We start from the raw sequence: 15889 nt of genomic DNA on the forward strand, positions 1-15889 counted from the left end.
AAATTGGTTTGTTGATTTTGATGCAAATGTAACTGTCTATCTTGCAAATGGTCAAGACGTTTTTGCACAAGGAAAGGGGACTGTTATTTTGCAAACAAAACTTGGTCCTGACAGAATAGGAACTTTACAAATCCCAGGGGCCTTTTATGTACCAGATTTGCAGGCCTCCTTTTACAGTTTGCAGACCACAACATCAAGAGGCAACTGTGTCAGTTTCAGAAAATAAACCTGTTTTTGGATTTCATGATAAAAATTGATTTTTAGAGCAGACTTAGGATCTCGTGGATGTTATCAGATGCCGATTTTACACTCATCTGTGAACAGTGTGACCAAATGTAATCACAAAGACTGTTCAACTTTATGGCATCGTAGATTTGCTTATCAAAGTATTAAGATATTGGCAAATCAAAAGCTTGCAAGGGATTTTAAATTCAAAGCATGTTCTAACAATGAAAAATGTGTAGAATGTTTGAAAGCAAAAGCCACAAGAGCTCCACACCCTCCAGTTATTGAGAGACAATCCAACAAGGTATTGGATCTTTTACATGATGATCTTTCTGGACCAATGAATCAAAAGTCAGCAGGAGACAACTTTATGACTATTACTGATGATTTCAGCAGGTACATATATACTTACCTTCTCAAAGAAAAGAGTCAAGCCTTTCAAAAATTCAAAGAGCATTTTAATCAAGTCTCTAACAAATCTGGCTACAAACCGAAGAGTCTGCATACAGACAATGGCACTGAATTTGTTAATGCTGAATTTGATGATTTTTTAAAGGAACATGGCAATGAGCATCAGACTATACAGGCTTATTCTCCAGAACAACATGGCATGGCAGAGAGAATGACCAGAACTCTCAAAGAGATGGCAGTCACCTTGCTTTGAAAGTTAATATGCCTAAACAGTATTGGTCTGAAGCCATCATGACTGCTAAATACTTGTGTAACAGACTGCCAACTAAATCTAAAGATGTAACCCCATTCCAGTTATGGCATGGAATTAAGCCTAAATTAAACCATCTGAAAGTTTTTGGAAGCAAAGCATTTACCTATATTCCTAAGAAGAAAAGAGGTAAACTTGACTGCAGAAGTGAAGAGGGAATTTTTGTTGGTTATGCCAGAAATGGTTACAGAATTCTATATCCAGATGGGTGCACAATAAAATTAACAAGTGCTGTTTATGAAAGAACACAGCCCAAATCTAATCAAAATCAAGATGTCTGTCCAGATTTATTTGCATCAGAAGAAGACTCCCACTAGCGACTAGAGCACATGGAGTTCTTTCGTCCTCAAAGGTCTTGCATCCAGAAGGGGCTACACATGCAGTGGACCAGCCTAACAATAAGGATACTGGACGGCATGCAGGAAGCAGAGCCAGGTATCCAAATCCAGGTGAGAAGGTCAGAACGCTCCAATAAAGGTGTGCCACTTAACAGATTCTCTTATCAAGCCACCAAAGAATTAATTCCAAAACCCTCTGATTGGAAGAAGATAAAGGGAATGACAAAGACAAAGACAGACATCTGAGAAGTGGGTGCAAGCAGCTAGCGAGGAAATGCAATTTTTATATAAAAGAAGACATGGACTTTATCAGACTTGCCAGAAGGAAAAAGAGCAATTGGCTGTAGATGGGTCTTTACTACAAAGCTAGATGCATAAGGGGAGATTCAAAGATACAAAGCAAGACTTGTTGCTAAAGACTATACTCAAAAGTATAGTGAGAACTACAACAAAACTTTTGCTGGAGTAGTCACACATGCAACCCTCAGAATTCTTTTAGCAGTTGCAGCTTACAAGAAAATGAATGTTCAACATCTGGACATTCGGACAGCTTTTCTGTATGGCGATCTGTTAAAGTTATCGCTGAATAACTTTAAATGGAACAACTTCCAGGATTCCAAATATCTGGTAAGGAACATCTTGTATGCAAATTGCAAAAGAGCATTTATGATTTAAAATAGGCCACCAGAGCATGGAGTGAGAAACTGAACCAGCTTCTTATCAAAGAGGTGTTCACTCCAGGAACTGTTGACAAATGTATGTACAAGAGATTCAGAAATAATAAATGGGCTTACATCACTAGTTATGTTGATGATTTGATCCTGTGCAGTGAGGACAAAACAGATACTGAATAGATAATCCAAAATCTCAAGAAAGAGATTCATATTAAGAATTTACGAGACATCTCACACTATCTTGGAGTGCAAATACAAAGAAGCAGTGATGGAAATTTCTTCCTGAATCAAAAACAGAAGATACTGGATCTTCTGGACTATCTTGGTCTGAAAGATGCAAATACTGTGCCAACTCCAATGGAAGTAGGATTCTTACAGAACATTAAGAAATCTGAACCTTTGAAAAATGGAGACCAGTATAAGCCTGCAGTTGGTAAATTCCTATACATTGCCAACTTCACCAGATCTGACATAGGAAATGCTGTTGGCATCTCTATGCAGAATGGTCAACTCTCCTATAGAGAGATATTTTATTGCAGTGAAAAGAGTTGCCAAAGATTTAAAAGGAACAGCAGATTACAAACTAATGCTGCCAGCACGTCACCAACCACATCTGATCGGATGCAGACTAGGCTGCAGATCTGGCAGACAGAAGTAAACCACTGGAAATCTGATCTTCTATTGTAGAGGGTCTGTAAATTGGACAGGTAAGAAACAATCTACAATCACAGATTCTTCTACTGGAGCTGAGTGTGTTTCAGCAAAAGCAGCATGTGATGAAATCAGATGGCTGCACAACTTGCTTCTGGACTTTGGGATTACAGACCCCAAACCAACCATTCTGATGCAAGTAGTAGTAAAATTTATTTGGTCGTTGACCAGCATACAAATACTTGATAAAATAATAATTGCAAAATACAATTATTAACAATTGTTAAAAACAATTTCAGATACAAATACAAATTCAAGGTTATGTTATACACATATCAGTTTTCACCAACCAATTGGGAACATACAATGGGAACACATTTTACAAAATTTTGATACATTGTGAGCATCACTTGGTTTCTGATTGTCCAGAAGACAACATTCTTCCAAGCATTCTATAATAGGAATGGGATAACAGCCCACATCATTGGGGCTAACAGCAACTGGAAGAAGCAAAACACACAATACCATCAGATCAACAGCACAGTATTAGGTGTTATTAGTACATCCGACTCCCTCAGATGAGTTGAGAGTAAATAGGCAAGTTTGGATCTCTTCTAATGGGACAACAGATTATCCAAAAAACACTATCGGACTTGGATTTCTTTTTACTAACCAAAGGATCATAACAAACCTTCTTTTGCTTCTTGAGAGCATCAGAAACTTCAGATGGAGCCTGCGTAGATTCATATGGCATGAGTGTCTTTGAGGAGGGTCAAGCTGGATCCAAAGTTGACTGTACTGATGTTCCCTGACGAGTGAGGGAAGTCTTGTTGGTATTAGTGCAATTTATTGGTACAGTACATGGTGAAGCCATAGTACTGAAGGGTGCAAAGCAATGCCCACAGAAAATAATTTCACATTAACCTAAATGTGGAAGAGCTAGCTTTTACTTTGTATACTGGACTAGAGTGAGTTTGGGGCACCTATCCCAATTTAGTTATGAAACTCATTTGGTGATCTCCAGCTGCTGACTTACTGTGACGATTAAATGAGGAGAAGGGAGACAGAAGACCATGTTTGCTGGCCTGGATTTTGTGGAGGTAGGAAGTGCTGGGTAGAAATTCAATAAACAAAAATTATAAAAAATAAAACCATTGAGCACAAACCTGTTTCTCAGCCTATTTCCACCCCACCCCCCAAAAAATATTAAAAGTGCAAAGAAAAATTGCTCATGACTAATGGCAGAAAACCCAGCCCTACCTGACTTTTAATCTGATAAAAAAATACTTTGCTAAAAAAAAGTCATGTTTTAATATAAAGCACTTACTCTTTATGGAAATGTAGTTTATTTAATGGCAGGTTTTAAACCAGCTGCTCCCTTAACTTCCAACAGCAGTGAAGCACACTGGAGCCTAGCAGACCATAATCTTGGTTACATTGCACATTATGATTTATGTTTTCTGACAGGCAGTGTCACAACACGGACAATCTTTCAGAAATGTAGTCTTGTTAATGTCTTTTGATGTTTCACAGTTTCCTTCACCTTTGTCACATGCCACAGCAAAGGAGAATATTCTAGTCAATAGCCATGTAGGTTATTTATTACATCTTAAGCATAATTATCCTTGTTTGCTATATTTGGAGCTTGGCAGCTAGCTCAATGAACAACTTAACTCAGTACACAGAAGGACTAAAAAGAAAAAGGCATTATAAGGACTCAAGTGTGAAACAGCTGCTGTTGAAGAATGTTGCTGAGACAGATCCAGCTGGGCTCTCCTTATATATGGAAACACTCCCCATGCCCAGAAACAAATGTACCCTTATTTTTATAAAGACATGACTTTATCTTTCAGTGTAGTTTCACTAAGCTAACTGCAGCAAGATCAGCTAAGAGGAAACTATGGCCTGTTACAGACAGGCCAAAATAAAGCTGCTTCGAGCCACTTTGGAGGTATGGTATTTCAATGATACATGAGTCCTAAGAGTCTGGAAGCTGCACCAAAGCTGCACTCCAATTCTTAGGACTGGAGCGTCGCTTTGGTGCAGCTTTTGGACTCTTAGGACGTATGCATCATTGAAATACCATACCTCCAAAGTGACTCGAAGCAGCTTTATTTTGGCTTGTCTGTAACAGGCCAAAGTCTTCTGCCTGTGGTTATACCATGCTAAGGCCTATGCATTCATTGACTCCAGAGTCTAGATTAGCTGGCACATAACTATGCTCTGATGCCTACTTATGCTCCTGATATTACTTCCATATTATCCAATAGTCCAATAAGAAATAATCCAATAATAATAATCAATATTAATCCAAGCAGACAGGAAAGACTAGCAGGAAACTGGGACATAAACCTTATTTACATGTATTTATTTTTGTATTTATTTAGGTTGAGGTATGTACCTCTGGATCTTAACTCTACCAAAGTGGAATACTTTATTGTCCAGAATACAATTATGAGTTGAACTGTCATGTCTTGTACCAAAGGATCCTAGTATACAAGTGAAGATGCACGTGAAAATTCTGTTAGAGATCTCTTCCAACCAGCCCTTCCCAAATGATCATTGCCTCTTCTCTCTGAACGTATTTTTCTGTAATCAGACTCTTTCTGAACTGACAGCTACCTTGCTTGCCAAACAGTACAACTTAACTTTTGTTCACTTTTTAATCCAATTAAATATAATTAATATATCTATTGCTCCCCTGGGGTTCTTAATGGCACATCCTAACATAAGCTCTATGTGTTCTTTCTCTTGAATGTTTTATTTCCTTATGTTTTACTTGTAACTGTGTTGCTGGTTCTATGCAGATCTATTAGCAACTGATCAGACTTCATCCTTCCCATTCATCCTTCCACACATTTTACCATTCTTTTTTCCCTACATTGTTGTTACTTAGTTCTAAAATAAAATTGAGTTTTCGTTTACATAAGAGTGGTTGAATATGAGTATTGGATGGATGTACAACAAAACACTACATACTGTATTTTGAGGCCAGAACATATAAAGGTTGACTCTGGTTGAATTCTTACTAAATAATTCCACTACGGTGTTGAAAAGGAAAAGAGGACTGCATCTTATAGTCATTCTATCATTGCAGCCTTGAGGCAGTGTACTGTGTAAAAGTTACTATTATTCCACTTTTGATTCCTTGATGACAAGCTGGACTGGACACCACACCTGCATTCATGTGATATTGGCAGAGTCCACTGTTAAAAAGTTTTACCAAAAAGTGAAAGAATTAATTAAATAATCAATCAATATGTGACAAAAAGGAACATTAAATGAAGTAGGACGAATGGATGGGGAAAATGGAAATAAAGCATTATTTCAGATCTTGCCATGCAACCAAACCACAATGCCTGTTGACTCTCCAGACAAAACAGAATTCTGCAGCAATAAATTGTACAATCTACATAAAAATTATCTATGCATACTTCTTTATTTTATTTCTTTTTGTTATCAGGAACAAAAATTAGCTATCCTGTCACTGAAGCATCATCATCTAATGGCTTAATTCCAACAACTTCCTTTCCCTTTCCCTACTGTGCCTCCCAGATCTGCCCAAAAACTGGCTTGGAGTGCTTTGCTGGTCCTCCAGAGAAAGCTTTCCGATGTATGGATGACTTCTTTAAGAAGGTTAGATCACATCTTTCCTAACTGCCCTGCATTCCATTATTCTGTGAGTGGCGGGGCAGCATTAGGTGTAGCCCACTATCTTGAATCTTGCAGTTTCCCATCCTCCTCCCTCTTTATCTTTACCATGCAATTACTTTCTAACTTTCCAAGCTAAAAGGGATGGACTAAGGGAAGAAATAAATGAAGGCTGAGATTTTAGGATCCAGATTCCTATGCCCAGTATCAGATTCTAATCATGCTTGCATATATGTGAAGATGTGGAACAGCACAACCATGAAGATAACGGGGTTTTGATTAGCTTGTTGTTATTTATCCTGCTAGTTGTTCTCTCAAAAAATGTATCACCTGTTCAACAAGTGTGAACTGTTACAATTAGCACTAAATAAATACAGTAAATATGAACTACAGTGGGCCCTCTCCTTACGCGGGGGATCTGTTCTGGATCCCCCTGCATAAGGGAAAATCCGCCTATACTCGAGCCCCATAGGAAATAATGGGGCACATGCATATGGTGGCGCGTTACACACATGCCACGGGCATGCGCGCCATTGTTGTTCTCCACGCGCTGCTTCCACGTAAGCTGTAAGCCGTGTAAAATGCGTCCACGCATGGCGCAAGCACACTGTAGTATTATTCAAGACCAGTTTCAAAGACTGCTTTTCTTATACTTTCTAGTGAACTCATGTAACTGGCTATACCAAAAATTAATTCTGAGGCCTCAAAAATATGGAAAACTGGTTCTATCAATTCTACAATCCTGTTTCTGTGCATCTGTAAGAACAAAACCACTTTAAGTGAACTGTATTACATAAATTACTTTCCTAGGATTAGTTTAATATTTGTTAGTATTCTAAGGCAGGGGTGAGGGAAGTTGACTGCAGGCTGATATATACTCCAGAGTGCCCCCTCCCCAAATTATTCTGTCTTGAAGTGGCCCCACTGCCCTCTAGAGGGTGTGAGGGCAAATCAGTGATGCTTTAGGGGCGGAAAAGAGGTCTTCTGTCTAACCTAAACAGACACAGAAGTTAACATCCAGGTCATTTCCTTTTAAAAAAAACCTCTGCTGAGTCTAAAATATCTAGGGATGGGGTCAAAGACATGGCAAAATTGCCTCCCATATCTTCAGAGTGCATTCAATTGTATGGGGGCTCAGAGATGGGTATACACCCATTGCTCCATGGGAGTACTATGGCTCCTGAACCCTGGACTGTTGCCTGTCCCAGTTTAGGCAGTGGAATTTATTCAAAAATAGAATGTGCATATACTTACATCATAGCCACTGTTGCGAATACCACGTCTTTGTCTCTCTCGTGTAACTAGAAGATCCATTTCAGTTTCTCCTGGACTAGGACTATTTAAAGATTGCCTGCTTCGATATACAGAGTTCTTCATCTGTTGCCTGAAAAAACACAAAATATTTCAATGACAGCAAACCCTACAGTCTTTATGGTATTTGGTGTGATTTATGAAAAATTACTTTCAGAATGTCTGCAGTTACTTAGAGACAAATACATATTAATACAGATACACTGAAGAAACAATTGGCTCAAATTGTATGTTGGTTGATTAACTAAAGATAGAGACATAAAACTTGAAAGCTGAGAACTAGAATAAGAAATAGAATGAACTCTAAAAAATTATGCAATGCTTCTGCTCTTTGAACATTTCTGTACAAATCTAGTCTGAAACTAGTGTGACCATATATTCACTCATTTGTTAACTATAGCCCCAGACAATGATCGATTTGCATGGATAACTTGAAAACCATCCAAAACATATGGGCAACACTTCATATAAATTAGAACACCATACAATTAAGTCCCATTTTAGTTCAGGATTCCAATGGAAAATCTTAAATTCTGGATCAAAGAGTAACATATAATCCCCATAATTCTAAATTGGCACGTAATATAAAACCAACAAACAAAAGGAGTAGCACTCATTAAATCACCAGAAATATGCTTTCATAAATACAACACCTGGACTAGATTGATGAAAGGCCCAATGTCAATTAAGCAATATGCTTCCAATAATGGTGCTGTCATACAGTTTATACAACAAAACTTCAGAAAAATCAGTTCCCATAAATTTAACAGATCTTTCCCACAGATTAGTACATGTAATCCATGAAGAAAAAGACTAAACCGAAATATTTAATCAGAACTCTATGGTGTACTCTAATAGCAACGGACACGCAAAAGGATAAATTTAAGTGGTTCAATAGTAGAACTCTTAATAGGCTCAAAAGGGAGAGGGTAACTCCTCACCTCTGCCATTGTCCCCATCTTCGCTTTTTTTCCCCCTGAGACAAGGCTTCCTTTAAGACTTATGTTTATTCCATCTTCCAGTCTCAGGAAGTACCCTGTCAATTACACTTTGCCTTATTTTACCCTTTTAACACTATCCTTAAGTGTATAAGGGTTAGGGTTTCAAGTGTCTCCATAAACCAGTTTCAATACTTTAGGTAGCATGTTCTCTCTTCTTTCCAGCTTATAACATTCAATTCAGTCAGAGTCAACCACTATAAAACAAACATTAACTTTTATGAAGAAACATACAGAAATAAAGAATGTGAGTTAACTTCAAGTTCAGTGTGGTTATATTAAAATCAAACACTTGGCTGGCTCTATTCATTCTTCATCCAACTGCCTTTCTCTAGACACAGATCTCTGTGTTAGCTCCTCCACTACCCCAAATCTTTCCCTTCTCGCTCTCTAGCTAGAGCCACCAACCAAGCCAGACTAAGGCTGCATCCACACTGCAGACACAATCCAACTTGACACCACTTTAACTGCCATGGCTCAATGCTATGGAATTCTGGGAATTGTAGTTTTGTGCGACATTTAGCCTTCTCTGTCAGAGAGCGCTGGTGCCTCAACAAATTACAATTCCCAGAATTCAAAAGCATTGAGCCATGGCAGTTAAAGTGGTGTCAAACTGGATTAGTTGTGCAGTACAGATGCAGCCCAGCTGAAAACTCTGCTTTTTAAAATCCCTCTCACAGCAGGAGGTCCTCCTCTTGTTGTTGTCCATTGCCTGATAACCAGCTATCAAACTGCACTTCACTCCAAAATAGTCATTTTGTAAGGCCATTTTGTCACACCTTCCTCTGGCCAGTTAACAAGGAGCTATAGTTGGCAGACTTTTGGATTGATTCAGTCTGTCAGTTTGTATGATAATATTGTTATGAACTAAAATATGGCTCAAGTAAGAACCGAGTTAATTTTAACTCACACATATACATTTCCCCCACATCACACATTTTTCACTATTTAAGCATCATTTTGTTCCCCCCCCCCCAACTGGGCCTGTTTTCAGCTTTAAAATGCCTTTGAAGGAAACAGCTAGGACTATCACTCAAAAAGAAGGGAACCTGGCTATAATCCTTTCCACAGGAACAGCAGAGGAAAGATTGTACCAAATGACCGGGCTTCAACCCCCCAAAAATGGTTTTAAAATGCAGCTAAAGTTTCACTAAAATACACATCTACAAAAAAAAATTCTATTGAAGAGAGGTCTACAGTGCATATGGAAACCCAAAAGATAGGTTGGTTTTTGTTAGAGCAAATAAACAGAAGCACAGTTTGGCATAATGGTTTTGAGCATTGGACTCCACCTCTGGAGACCAGGATTTGAATCCCAGCTCAGCCATATAAACCCAATGGGTGATCTTGGGTAAGTCACAGTCTCTAAGCCTCAGAGAATGGCAAAGGCAAGCTTCCTTTGAAGAAACTTGCCACAAAATCACTATGATAGGGTCACCTCAGAGTCACCATAAATTGGAAATGACTTGAAGGAACACAACAACAACAGCAACATGAATCCTTAGAAAGCTGCAAGAACAGAGCTTGAAATGTGAGTACAGTACCAGACACATTGGAAAACAGGCTAGGAGGGCTCTCACACACAAGGCCCAGATTCTATAAAGAGTGCAGATGGTTATCAGGAAAGAAACTGTATGAAAGAAACTGTATAAAAGTAGGCTAGCCTGAAGAAAGAGGCTCCTCCCTCCATAACTGTCATCCTTCAGCCTGTGAGGGAGAGAATAGGCTGGCCCAGCTCCATCAGGGCTAGCCTGAAGAAGAAGAGCCCTCCTCCCTCCAGTCCATCTGCCTTGGTCCAGGCCTCAGAGGGAGAGAAGAATGCTGGACCTGATCCCCCCCCCCCATTCCCTTCTCCTTTTGTGTCATGTCTTTTTAGATTGTAAGACTGAGGGCAGGGAACTGTTTATTATCCCCTCTGTTGTAAACCGCTCGGATTCCCAGTGATTGGGCGGTATATAAATAAATCCTATTATTATTATTATTATTATTATTATTATTATTATTATTAGGGAGCTAAGAATCCATCTGGTAAAATTTGCAAACTACTCAGACACCGCACACACACACATGTTGGGTGTAATTCAGGCTGTGGAACTGCTGCAGCTGGCCAGGATGTACTTCTTTCCCTACATTTCTTGTGCACGACCGGTTTATGAAATATAGTAGAGTTACAAAAAGTCCTGAGTAATACACATACCAAGTTTTAGACAGTATAGTGTGTTTATGTGGAAAGAGAATCTTCACATTTGGGAGTTGGGGTTATGATGACCATCTTAGATGAAACGGCAAATATCATATAGTGTCAATATCAAATAGTGTCCCTGGGCATCTGTGGGATGAGACATATCCAAGCCCCCCAACCCTCTACTGCTCTGATTAGATCTTGTAGATTCAGGCCCATGATCTCCCTAATTGAGTCTAGCCATCTGGTGCGCAGTCTTCCTTTCTTTCTATTACCTTCTACCTTTCCTAGCATTCCTAATCATCCCCTTCTCATGATGTGACCAAAGTATGACAGCCTCAATTTGGTCATCCTGACTTCCAGGGAGAGTTCAGACTCTATCTATTCAATGACTAATTTGTTTTTCTTTTTGGCTGTCCATGATATTCTCAGCACTCTTCTCCAGCACCACATCTCAAATGAGTTTATTTTCTTTCTATGCAGTTTTTTCACTACATAAATTCAACCTAGCCAGTAAGGAAATACTTAAAAATTTCCTGTACCTTGGATCAAACACTGATCAGAATGGAGACTCCAGTCAAGAAATAAGAAGACTAGGAATGGGGAGGGAAGCTATGAAAGAATTAGACAAGATCCTAAAGAGTAAATATATACAACTGAGCACTAGTGTTAGCATCATTCAGTCCATTGTATTCCCCATCTGTATTTGTTGGGGTACTTTAATTAACACAAGAATTGACGCTGTGTGGCCTGTAGCAGTTCAATTGTAATATCATCTGTTACTGGTGATTTATTCTTCCTAATTTCTCTTATTGCAGCTTCCACCTTGCTTTCTGGGATTTGGGATTCATCTTCATATGCTTTTTCATTCTATGTGTCATTCGTTTTTTCATCTATTTTATATAGCTCTTCTGTGTATTGCATCCATCTTTTTATTGCTTCTTGACCTTGTAGTAGTACTTCTAGAGATTGGTAGAAAGAAAGTACTCCTAAAAGGTTTGAGGTTTTTCCCCTGCTTTTGTCACAAGATTATAAAAACTTCTTTAAATGAGTACCTAAAGGCACCATATAAATGTGGCACCATGCTCTGCACTTGAAAATATATTTTTATGCCCAGGTTTAAGAATATCAACTCTTATTATTATACAGACTTGATATTTGTTCAACTATTTAACATCTTAGCAGTGAGGAAAGAGATTTAAATATGTATTAAGATGATGATCCTGACCTGTTTGTTTTCAGTCTGGACACCTGTTTCTTCCATAAGTACTTTTTATATAAAACCTTCATAGGATTATCTGATTTCAGTGTTGGATATATGTGTGTGCCCTTTTGGGTGGGATAACAGCATATTAAAATGACAGCAGTGGCTTTGAAAGGTCCAGAAAAGGTCAACAAAATCATTAGACAAAGATGCACTTCTATTTTAGAGGGACTGAGATCATTATGGCTTTCAAGCACAAGAAAGGTGAAAAGAGAATGTACAAGAGAGTGGTATAAAGGTCAGTCACTTGTTCCCATCTGGCAATTTCACTCATGATATAAAGTGCATAGGTTAAGAAAGGTGACACAAAGCCAACTTTCCAAGGAATGCTTGGTAACAGATAATGGTCCAGAATCCATCTGTGAGCTACCACTACATAAGTGCATGTAAGTTAACCATGTACATACAGTCGGCCCTTCTTATACACGGATTTTTTATACACGGATTTAAGCATACACGGTTTGAAAATGTTCCAAAAAAGTATAAATTTACCTTGATGTTCTATTTTTTATTAGGGACACCATTTTGCTATGTCATTATACTTAATGGGACTTGAGCATACACGGATTTTGTTATACACGGGGGATCTTGGAACCAAACCCCAGCATATAACAAGGATCCACTGTATTATTATAATTCTAAGAAATTAAATAGTTCTGTGGCCATTTCTGTTATTTTAAAATGTTCAGTGAATGCCTTAATATGCATTATTTTCTGATTCCTATGTTAATTTCAGAGTATTGGATATAAAAATATCCCATTTGTGGGTGCATAATAAAGGGATTTTTTAAAAAAAAAATCTGAATACACAGAGCCAAAAGAGACATGTTAATATGAAGCAGAATGTTTGTTTGATGTATACCCCCTTTAAAACACACACACACACACACCCCAGCAGAAATGCAATAGATTTGTCAGACAATTTTTTTTAACTGTATATGACAAGTGGTTAAATCTCAGGGTCACTGTTAAGAATTCTTCAGGTGATAGAGTCACAAAATGTATACCCTGTAAGTCTAGTTGTGTGCCTGACTCCAAGTCATTTCCTGCATGGCAGGGGGTTGGACTGGATGGCCCTAGTGGTCTCTTCCAACTCTACGATTCTATGATTCTATGATTCTATAGGGTTTTCTCTAGCTGTGTGTAAATTCTATTACAAAACTTGACTCTGTCTTCCCCAGGTGAAAGTGATAACAACACTTTAAATAACTAAAATATTTAAAATTAGACTTTTCCCAAAATGAATTTATTTAAAATATCTATTGCCCTTCTTTTCTTAAGTCTTGAGAAATTTACAACAACATGGAAATAACAAATAACTATTAAACACCTAAAAATGCCTTAGGTTTACCACTTTGGCTCAATGTGTCATACTTGGTTTGCTGCTGTTGGAGTCCCACTATTTTTATTTTGTATTCTTTTGAATAGTGTCTTTTTATTCTGATAAATTTTATTCCAATACACTTATCAGAATACACTTGTCCCTCCATATTCGCTAGGGTTAGGGGCACAAGACCCCCATGAATATGGAAAAATCGCAAATAACAAAAACACTCTTTTTGCCTGAGAGAACACCTCTCTAGGAATCTCTAGGTCTTCCAGTGCAACTCTGTGGTCAATGTCCAGCACTGGAGGAGCTACAAATGCCAAGTAGAGTATTCTCTCTAGGAATCTCTGGGTCTTTCAGTGCAACTTTTAGTTAAACTTGACCATAGAATTGCACTGGAGGACCTAGATATTCCTAGAGAGAATATATTAATCAAGTCCGTGAATAATCAAATCCGCAAATATCAAAGTCGCAAATATGGAGGGATGACTGTATATTAATGGTAATACAAGACGGTTGCGAGAGTACAGGACACAAATTATGAAAACAGTTCCTATGAGGTTGAGCATTTAAAGATTAGAGATGTATTCACAGTGCAGAGATAAAGAAGCTTGACACCACTTTAACTGTCATGGCTCCATCCTGTGGAATCCTGGGATCTGTAGTTTGGTGAGGGATTCAGCCTGGTATTTCAGTGTTCTCTGGTGCTTCACCAAACTACAAATCCCAGGATTCTGTAGGATAGTCATGGCAGTTAAAGCGGTGTCAAACTGCTTTATTTCTGCAACCCAAGAGGGCTGCTCAACCATTCCACTGCCTGTTTTGTTTGGAGGTGGGTATCTGCCCTAAAACAGCTTCTTCTCAGCTGCTTCCCTTGTAGGTTTTACTCTTCCAGCCATCATGCCAGAGTTGTACCACAACCAAAAAGGGGGCGAGGGAGGCAAAAATAGAGAAAAGGAGTTAGGAAAGATTAAGCTGGGTGGTTTCAGCATCTTTTCTGTTCATTCTTACTATGCCTCAAGTGTCCTCTTACTTTGTAGGCAATCACCTCATTTTTTAATAATATCTAGTTTATGTAATGTTACACCTTACATAGATGTAGACACAGACAATCACAGCTCCCTGGTAAGTGTATATGACTGGGTGCATATAGATTTAGCACACTTTTGAACTTTGGATATACAATTAAAACTTTTTTGCTTCTACACCCAAAAACACAATGAATGAAGTAGTTCTCAATAAAGTACTATAAGAAATAATCTTTACTTGCATAAGAAATCTTATGGATAAATCAGGATCAACATTTAGAAGAACCTCTTGGTAACATATGAACAAGTATAAATGAATTGTGTGTTGTAGAATTATTCATACGTCTTTTCCATACAAGGTTGTTATAATAGATACAGACTGGACAGCATCAGTTGCATTATGTTGCTGCAGTACCATTTTCCTCATGGTGTAATCCTAATTTTTAATAACAAAAGATCACAGTATTGTTCTGCTTCTTTTTTCTGGTGCAAAAGATCTCTTCCACAATTCTCCAAATTTGAGAGGTAGGCATTTTCTAGGCATGTGGTGGTATGGAATGTCCCAAACCCTATCACTAACAATGGGCTGAAACAGACGGCTGTAATGGGGTGGCTCTATGCTGCCCGTTTGAGCACCAGATCGGGGCAGTGGCAACCACACACTGTGGCCCCAATCCGATGTTTTCCCAGTCCAAAAATGCCACTCCTTTGGGGCCAGAAAAAGAGGCACTCTTTTTGCCTCTGCCGCCTTGGCTCTTCTGCGCTCCTGTGGCGTGCAGAATCTGGTTGCTGCACTGCAGGAAACCTGTAACGTAGCATGAGGTCGGATTGGGGGCAGAAGCAGAGCATGTGACATGTGGACACCACACCGCCGGGAAGCCAGCTTAAATTGTTGGTCTGTTCAGCCCCTAAGTCACCATTTCTGCCTCTATCAAGATAATTTCCCCCATAGGTTATACTACACTGAAATTGCAATACATCACCTTTGAAATTTCTCCACAGTAGTGGGGAGAGGGTCTCCCTAGTTCATTTTTTAGTTTAAGTACAATTCAATAATGTAAGTTATTATCTGGTAAATTTTATGGGAAGGTGTGACAGTGGGGAGGACAGAGAGGTGGCCAAGAGGAATTGCACAATTACAAAAATGTAGTTTTAAAATGAAAATATGGAGTGGGGAATGATGGCAGCAACTTCCAGGGCTAAAACCAAATATAGATTAGAGATAGGGAAATGTGTAGGGGAGATACTAGGTGAGTACTGGATGAGCACCACAGACATTTCCCAGTGCAGGAGCTCTGAAGGACTAACAGTCACTATAATTATGGGACTGAAACTGAAATGTGAATGGTACCATTACAGTCTTAGTAACACATGTATAAACTTTGCTTCTCTAGCAAAACAAAGGGCCAGTGAAAAGCAACGCAGTTGGGGTTTTGCATGAGGTGTGTGGGCAGCTTGGTGCTGACACTTTGCTTGTTCCCACTGAAACAAAAAACCAAATAACATTTTAAATTAAAAG

The 15889-nt window shown here is 38.7% G+C and overlaps 1 protein-coding gene across 5 annotated transcripts in view; it reads right to left on the reverse strand.

Moving 5' to 3' along the window:
* The window catches only part of KIAA1549L (KIAA1549 like), a 278122-nt gene that overhangs the window by 28455 nt on the left and 233778 nt on the right, over window positions 1–15889 (reverse strand). For all 5 annotated transcript variants that reach the window (XM_042466172.1, XM_042466156.1, XM_042466163.1 and 2 more), the window contains one exon: window positions 7515–7644. In XM_042466172.1, coding sequence (XP_042322106.1) covers window positions 7515–7644 — 130 coding nt within the window. The remainder of the gene's footprint in view (window positions 1–7514; window positions 7645–15889) is intronic.

This window comes from Sceloporus undulatus, chromosome 1, assembly GCF_019175285.1.
Source record: "Sceloporus undulatus isolate JIND9_A2432 ecotype Alabama chromosome 1, SceUnd_v1.1, whole genome shotgun sequence".
Taxonomy (NCBI): Eukaryota; Metazoa; Chordata; class Lepidosauria; order Squamata; family Phrynosomatidae; genus Sceloporus; species Sceloporus undulatus.